General features: G+C 35.2%; 1 protein-coding gene across 1 annotated transcript in view; it reads right to left on the bottom strand.

Moving 5' to 3' along the window:
- LTN1 (listerin E3 ubiquitin protein ligase 1) overlaps nt 1-7,001 on the bottom strand; it is a 33,939-nt gene extending 26,938 nt beyond the window's left edge. Inside the window, exons 1-6 of the mRNA XM_081950765.1 lie at nt 6,845-7,001; nt 4,553-4,756; nt 3,206-3,304; nt 2,672-2,902; nt 1,765-1,817; nt 937-1,117 (exon numbers count right to left, since the gene is read on the bottom strand). Coding sequence (XP_081806891.1) covers nt 937-1,117; nt 1,765-1,817; nt 2,672-2,902; nt 3,206-3,304; nt 4,553-4,756; nt 6,845-6,886 — 810 coding nt within the window. The 5' untranslated portion in view covers nt 6,887-7,001. The remainder of the gene's footprint in view (nt 1-936; nt 1,118-1,764; nt 1,818-2,671; nt 2,903-3,205; nt 3,305-4,552; nt 4,757-6,844) is intronic.
- Nucleotides 7,002-8,882: the final 1,881 nt, after the last annotated feature.

Below are 8,882 nucleotides of genomic sequence, written 5' to 3' on the forward strand. Positions count from 1 at the left end.
TTGTTTGGGCTTACCCAATTGTTTGGGATCTTTTCATCAGTCTGCAAAGTAGCCCAGACAGGAGATATAGCTAGATGAACTAATTCTACTTTACTCTGAAGTTACATTAACAAAATCTTGCAAGTCTGACAAGTTGACACCTCTCCCACATCCTTTATAGCCAAAGAAACTAGGAAGAGTTTCTTATGAGCTGCTTACCCTGCCTATATTCCTGCTGCTGGCTAAATTGCCTTTTATCTGATTGTTCCCTTTGCCCTGCTTCCCAAGGTCATTCCTACATACCATTATATCTTGTGACATTGTAAACCAAAGGAAAGCTGAAGTAAAGTCATAAGAGCACTTGTAATTAAGTAATTCCCTTGGTGGAGAGGGTGCGGCATATAAAAATGATTAATAAAATAAATAAATAAATAATAAAATAAATTCTAACTTAGCAACTACCTTAAGAACCAAATCTGCAGTCTTACTGCAGAAGGACTGCCTCCCTCAATTTTCATGATTTATTTAAAATAAAGGTTGCATTTTAAAATACAAAATAACATACAGTAGAAAAATAAGAAACTATGTTAATAATTGTAATAGTTGCACTTTCATTTGAACTAATACTTCAAACCTTCTTCACATAATTCTTATCCAGGACTAATATTTGAGATGTTGGGATATAAGATACTACTTAAGTCATTAGGAAATTGGAATTCAATCTTTTTCACCATTGTTAAAGGATTTTAAACAATATTGCCAGTTCAAAAATCGTAATAATGCTAGATGTTATTTTAATGAGTTTTTTGAACTTTTTTCAGCTAAATCCAATAAATATGAAACATATGTTTGTGTTTAAAACAAAAAAGAGTCTTCATGCCTACAATAAACATTCTTAATTTTATCTTTGTTATATTTCAGAATATTTTTTTGCGGAAAGCAAAAAGGTAAAGATACCTGTGCTATGTTATGTTTCCCATATTTCCAAAATTTGTTTTGAGAGAGAAGTGTCTTAAGTCTCTCTTCCAATGATTTAATCTCATTATCAGGAATCATACAAAGCAATTTCTTTAAAGATAATAAAGAAGAGGTTATAATTCGATGAAACTTGGTTTCTCTTTCTTCTTCTGGAACTGCTCTGAATAAAAAACACAAGAACATGGTTTACAAATTCAATTTTCACTATATTTTTTCATATTTTATTTTAAATTCCTTTAAATACATCTTGAGAACCAGAGTCTTAATTGTATGCATCAACTACACAGCTTTATGATTACTGCAAATAATAGGAAACTTCCAAAATCTCCATTTTGTCAGGTTTAAATTCCCCTTGAAAGTCACAGAATTGAGTGCACGTCAGTGGCGATTGGCGTTCCATACCACCCTAATACAAATCATTTCTTATTAACACATTTAGAAAATCTGCACGTTCCAAGAAATCAAAATATGGGTGAGTCAACCTTCTTGTTAACAAGGTTTTTTTGCTGTGCAGAAAGAACACAGTTCTCCTTAATGTGTAAAGGCAACAACCTTCATTTTGAAGAGGGACTTAAGCTCTGACCAGCAGTACCAATGGCCAGAAGACATTTCTCTGCATAGAAACCTCTTCCATCTATTAAAACTACTGGATAATGTCTCCAAAAAGAAAACTTAACTGGGAGAATATTTTATGTCACCTGACATGATAGACCTTGAACATCTTTCATTTCCTTTATTTCAAGAATATTTTTTAAGTACTTAAACGAAATTTATTTTTCCAAAGAAATAAAAATATACTGTACATACTGTGGATCACTTAGTGTATCAGGAGTTTCTTTCAAAAGATTATCTTGTAGTACCTGGATAAAAATAGTCAGATATCCTTAAATGGAAAAATACTCAATTTATAGATAAAAAGTAAAAAAATAAAATAAAAAGTACAATAATGCAGTATTACAATGCCAAATGTACATTTCTTTCATTTAAATTTATTGTGGTATGAATCCAAATAAGTGGAACTTTGCATATTTATTCTGCTTATAAATATTATCTAATGTCTAACGCACTCCACCCAGACAAAGAAGCCAAATAAATGAACAGGTTGGGAAATATGTAACATACACACACATATATGGAACATACATAAAGAAGATAAAATATTTCTAAATTTCAGTTTCACATCATATAATACATTTAAAATAATTTCAGAAAGAATTGTTTTAACTGTATATGTGAATTGTAATATGTCTTAAGTGACATTATTGTGGTCTCAGAAAAAGTTAATTAAGGAGATACATTTATCATTATGTATTTATTATGATTTAAATAATATTTAAAGTAGTAGTCTACAGCATCATGCAACAAACTGGGAGACCGTGAGTGGTAGTCTTGCCTCAGGCATGAAACCACCTGGATAGCCTTTAAGCCAATCTCAGCAGTAGGAAGAAGGTAATGGCAAAATTATTGACAGGAAAACTGTGTGGACTCATCCTGGGAGTCCCAGGTCATAAGGCCAACTCAAACTCAACAAAGCATCATCAATTTAAAAAATGGCAATGACTGGACAATTGATAACTACGAAAACATCTAGCAAGTATAAAAGCAAAAAAATGTTTTGCTGGACTCCCTTAGGTAGTCACAGTGTATCCTTTTCTGTTGATGTTTAATTATATATTTAACAAAAATTTAAAAACATACAAACTTGAAAACTTACATTTAAAATTTCATCTTTACAAAACATTAAGGCTTCAGATTGTTTGCTTGGTGGAAAGGCCTTTTCAAATGCCTCTTTTGCTGCTGATGCTGCTGGAGAGTAAACATCACACTGAGCTATAAGCCAATATCCCATAATGTTTTTTAAATGGGGAGCTAAATGTTTTCTGACTTTCAGAATAAGCTGTTCAAAAGCTTGCTGTGTTGCTTCCCGGACTCGGCGATCATGATCCTACCATAAACATTGGCAAGTACAAAAATAATTATATAATTTCACTATACACATGAACAATTTTAGATTACCTATTTCTCTAAAGCAAATTTTACTGAGTCATATCTTACAGCTAAAAATATGCATAACATTAATGCCCAGTTTTCTGTATGGCTATCACACTATCACTGCTTTATCTGCAGAAAAAATCAACCTTCCAAGAGGTACAACAGAACTCTGCATTCATCTCTGACCACTATGGCAGCTGATTAAAAACAGGCTTGGTTCAAGTGCTTCCATATAAATATAAATTTCAGTACTTACAAGAGAAATTTTACAATAAATTCTAGGCCAGTAAGGTAGAACTCCTTTAACAATCTCCGTCTCTCTTTCTTTGCACATTACCCCAAATTCTTGCATAGCCTAAAATAGAAAATAATTAAGGTTTTTTTTTACAGCTGATGATTAACCACTATTATATGCTTTCTGTTATGGTGATTATTAAAAAAAAATCCTGTTTACCAATTGATACTGTGTATACAAGTATACAGTATTGATTTTTTTAATCTATCAGTTCACTACACTTCTATGGCCACCAATTTTAAGAAGCACATCTCTTTGCAGTTTTAAAATTAAAGAAAGAAAAACCTGGCATCTCAGCCACTTTCATATAATACAATAATCTTCAGGCTCCAACTCACCGTTCCCAAGCACAATTTCTTATTCTGCACAAGATTACTAATGTGAACCTTGTTCAGTTACTACTGTGAAATGTGCAGCTATATAAATATTATAATTGTGCTATATATTGATATATGTCAATTATGTTGATTTAATACATATAACACACACACTGCATTTTCTATATCAACATTTACTGAATTTATACAATAATTTTATAACTTTTTAAGTTAGTTAAATTCTAACAGGAAGTTCCTTGCCCCATTGTCATGATATAATATCCATACGTTTATTAAAATGGTATGACAAAAATTGATGGTGTAAAAATATATTGCAATACTGAATTTTATTTCTAGAATCTGGGACTGTAAGTGATAAATGAGTAATTATAGATTAACATGGGAAAGAACAAAAAGGATTACTTAAACCTTGAAATATTGCTAAATATTCACTTTGTTTTTCAACTGCTTTCTATTGATATAATAAAAGAGCAGAACAATGATACTCCGTGCGAGTGTGTTACTTGGCTGAATGACTTTTATATGCAGTGTATGCTTGTGTTATTTTTCTGCTTTTATTTTTTGATATTTTATTTTTACATATTATAAAATTATTTTTTAAAAAAAATAAAAATTACAAATAAATTATAAGATCAAAAATATTATAGCTGAGAGCCAGTTTGATCTAGTGAATAAGCACCAGTCTAAAAACCAGGAGACTGTGAATTCTAGTCCTGTCTTAGCCTTAAAAGTTGGCTGGGTGATTTTGGGCCAGTCACTCTCTCTCAGTCCATATCAGACTCGGGTGACAAGCCAGTCGGTCAATTCATGATGCAACCAATGGATCAACACTCAACTGATATGAAAAGAGAGATCCATGCACTTGCAGGAAAATGTTAGGAAGAAACAAACAAAATATCAAAAATGTTACAGCAATTACTAATCCTCATAAATATATAATGATCCTCTAACTATAATAGCAGCAGCATACTTTTAACTTGGTTGTGACATCTCTTTTGGAAAGTTTTCTTAGCACCATACGAAAATCAGCATCAATAAGGCTATCTATTTCTTCAGCTCCCTGAATTGCAGGAACATATCCCAGGTCACTTGAAGAGGTACCAAAGCCAACAAATCCAGGAACAGTTCCTTGTTCTTTAGCTAGAAGTTCAGCTGTTCTTCCACTGCTAGAAGGCTATATTTGAAAGAGAGAAAAATAAAAACTGCTGTTTGAGAATTGTAAAATCCTAAACAAACTTCCTTGGAAATCATTGTTATATCCGAAACTGTAATTTGTATTTTAATTATAAAAATAATAAAGATGGGATATAAATAAACTCAAGATGGCATACATATCAAATTGTTAACTTTATGGTTTGCTTCTTGATTCCTTACATTGTTAAAGCAAATAATACTGTTTTATCTCCCCCCCTTCCCCCCCAAAAAACAAGCTAAAGTTTATAAAACATTTTAAAATTATTAATTTACAATAAAGTTATAATAAAGTAAAATAGTAATAGTAATACAATAATACAATACAATAGTAGAGTTGGAAGGGACCTTGGAGGTCTTCTAGTCCAACCCCCTGCCTAGGCAGGAAACCCTATACCATTTCAAACAAATAGCTATCCAACATCTTCTTAAAGACTTCCAGTGTTGGGGCATTCACAACTTCTGGAGGCAAGCTGTTCCACCGATTCATTGTTCTAACTGTCAGGAAATTTCTCCTCAGTTCTAAGTTGCTTCTCTCCTTGATTAGTTTCCACCCATTGCTTCTTGTTCTACCCTCAGGTGCCTTGGAGAATAGTTTGACTGCCTCTTCTTTGTGGCAACCCCTGAGATATTGGAACACTGCTATCATGCCTAGTCCTTCTTTCTCTTAAGCTAAACATACCCAGTTCCTGAAACCGTTCTTCATATGTTTTAGTCTCCAGTCCCCTAATCATCTTTAGTAATTGGACAATTTGTAAATTAAGTTACAGCAGATTAATTTTTAAGAAAGCTCATTATTCATTGACAAAATATAAGGTAATAACATCTAGTGACAATTTCACAGTTGAACTATTACTAATATGTTGTCACCAAATTTTCCCATACTGTCAACACCTCTATTTCTGAAGGCAATTACAAATATAGATGAGTGGAACTGATTCCCAAAGAAAGTGCTATATTTAAAAAGTTAACTAGGTATCAGAATTGGATGGTTTTCTGAATGAACTTCTCATTGGTTAACTACACTATAAATTGATATTCTAATTCCTAACATCATTTCTTCTTCCTATTTTCATCCATCACTTTCCCCCTATTTCATCACTTTTAACCTGAGTTCTGTCTTTAGAATGAATTCCCAAAAACATATCTGAACAAATGTTACTGTAGAGCAAAGTTAAGATTCCTATCACAATTTAAATCTCTCAGGGCTTTCAGAATGCTACAAAGCGTTCATTCTTAAATATTTAGGATGTGATTTAACAGAAAACAAACAAGCAACGGCCCCACGTATTCACAGTATCTGCCATTGAAAACATGAAAGCAGAAAGAGTGCATCAAGTTTTGAGAAGATACAGTAGCTACTAAATGTTTTAACTATTTTCACACAAGGCACTCCAGACACAGCAAGATTCACTAACTTCAAGGATGTAACCCTATTTAAAACAGAAAGGGGTATAAATGATTACAGCATTAAAAATGTGCATATGACACCATCCACAACCAAGAAGTAAAAATGTGCATATGACACCCACAACCAAGAATTAAAAATGTGGATATGACACTGACCACAACCAAGAATTTAAAATGTGCATATGATACTGACCACAACCAAGAAAGCCAACCCCATATGCCATGGCATATGGGAATAATTTGTTATCTGAATTCATTTTTTTTGACAGTTCAAACGGTTCCGAGCCATGTACTTTTTAGAAGCCGAAATATTACTGGTTCTTTTCCCCTCTTGGAAGTTCAGGCACACTTAGCAATTCGTATTTCTTAAAAGGAGAGATTCGCCATACAGGGAAATAAGATTGCAAGGCGGGTCCCGCTAAGTCTTGTTAGAGAAGTCACTAACCAATGCTTCCCTCTGGCCAGCGACAATTAAAGCAACACCTTTGAAACTAGGGTCTAGATACAGCGTCCCTTTTGGTGCGGAATAAGCTGATCTTTTATTTAGCCAAAAGTTAGGCAAAGGCGCTGCCCTCCGTGTTCGAAAGCCCTAGAAAAGCAACCCTACCTGGCCCCTCTCGAGAAATACCAAATCCCCTCCCGGCGGCATCAACTCACTTACCCTTACGTTGCCCTTAGTTCGCTGCTTGTTCTTGCCTCCCATGATAGCGCCTGCAACGCCGTCAGAAACTTAAAAAAAAAGGGAAGGGAAAACAGAGGGCAGGGGTTATAGGTGGTCCCACGGACAGGAAGGGTGGAAAGGCTGTTTCCGGGTTAAAAGGAAGTAAAGGTAATGGCGGAAGGGACGCCAAAGTCCGGAGGCTCCTCCCCTTTAGTGCTCCGCCTTCATCTCAGGGAAGGATACAAAAAGTATTGCACGTGGTTCATGCCGGAGGGTGGGGGCGGGGATAAGAACGCGCGCGAGGGAATGGTGGTTGATGAGCAGGTTACTGAGCTTGCTGAAAGAAGTCCGACGGAAATATTTTTGTTGCTTTTATACTTGGTGGATGCTTTCTTAACTATTCTAAATTGCCACTTTTAACATGATGGTTTTATGTCAGCTCTTGGTTTTGGTAACTACTTATCCTTCCACCACCACCCCCATTTCTGAGTGATTACGCTTGTACACCAATCGGTACCAATTACGTTTTACGCTGCTGAAGATGGTTGTTCACTGCGTTTGCAGTATGTTGTGGTAACAACAGAATTTATGCTCTTTTTTTATGACAAAACTCGAAAGGCGTTCTTCAAGTGGAAAAATCATGATTGTCTATAGATTTAAAAAAAAACATGCAAGCAAAACATTTATTGGTATATGCCAAGGTTTATTTAGGATACCTTTGTATTCATTTAATATTTTAACATGGCAGAAACACACAAAGCTCCCCCCCGCCCCCCCCCAAAACCCAATGCAGGGATAAAAATACATTGAGCAAAGTTTTTTTTAAGTGAAAAATTACACAAACGAAAAAAGTATTTTAATTGTAAATAGTTGCAATTAGGTAGGGTGAGTGGATGGATGGATAGACAAGACTGACAAAGATGGAAAGAGAGGGAGGGAACAAAGTGGAAGGGGTGAAATGAGATCTGTTATTAGTCCATGGAGCACCTCCAGCATAACAGCCCCCAACCCAACTGGCAGAACCAGGTTTTCAGGCCCAGGTCAGGAGCATGAGAGAGGTCTCCCCCCAGGTGGGCAAGTTATTCTAAAGAGCAGGAGCCATGACAGAGGAAGCTCTTCTGGACACTGCCAGCTGAAATTCCTTGAATGATAGAATCCACAGCATTGCTGGCACAGATGGAATGGGCCTTTCTCATTGGGATGAGATGATTCTTCAGGTAACCTGGACCCATGTCATGCAGAACTTTATAGGTAATATATTGGCACCTTAAATTGCATCCAAAAGCAAACTATCAGCCAGTGCAGCTCACGAACTGCATGGGCAATTCTAGGGCCCCCAGAAGCTACCCGTGCTGCCCCACTCTGCATCAGTTGCAGTTTTTAACTGCTCTTCAGGGGTAGCCCCATGTAGAGCACCTTGCAGTAGTCACGTATGACATGATCAGGGGTTTGAAAGATTGAGCACAGGGACTCCTGATGCAGGAAAGCCCATAATATGTTAGAAATCCATCTTCAATCAATCAAAATTCAGTATCCCCACTGCCATCCTATTTTTCCATATCATTTTCCCAATTTGCATAGTGTAGATTTGGAAGTAATTTTTAAGTTTAGATTCATGGATACACTTGTGAACTATGGAGTTCTTTGCAAATGTATTACCTGCTGTTCAGTAGAATCTTGACCAATTGCAAGATAATTGAGTTCCACCTCTTGGTTCAAGACAGAATTAAGCCCTAAAACATCTGGCCCGTGTTCCAGAGAACATCATGTTCAAGCAACTTGCTATACAAAAAAATTTCATAGCAAACTGAACTATTTATCCACATAATACTATAAAAGTACTAAAGTATTTTTAATGTAAAGCTGGCAAAAGGCTTAATTTTAGCCAAGGTCAGATACAGTACATAGCCATTGTATCTATCCCTGAGTAATATAAGCACAGAACTTTGCTATTTCTGAAGTAGAAACAGCAATGAGGTATTGGTAATATATCCAGAAACTTTACTTAAATTACCAAAGCAAATAACATTTTCTAGCA

The sequence above is a fragment of the Natrix helvetica genome, assembly GCF_964273705.1.
Source record: "Natrix helvetica genome assembly, chromosome: 4".
NCBI classification, from domain to species: domain Eukaryota; kingdom Metazoa; phylum Chordata; class Lepidosauria; order Squamata; family Natricidae; genus Natrix; species Natrix helvetica.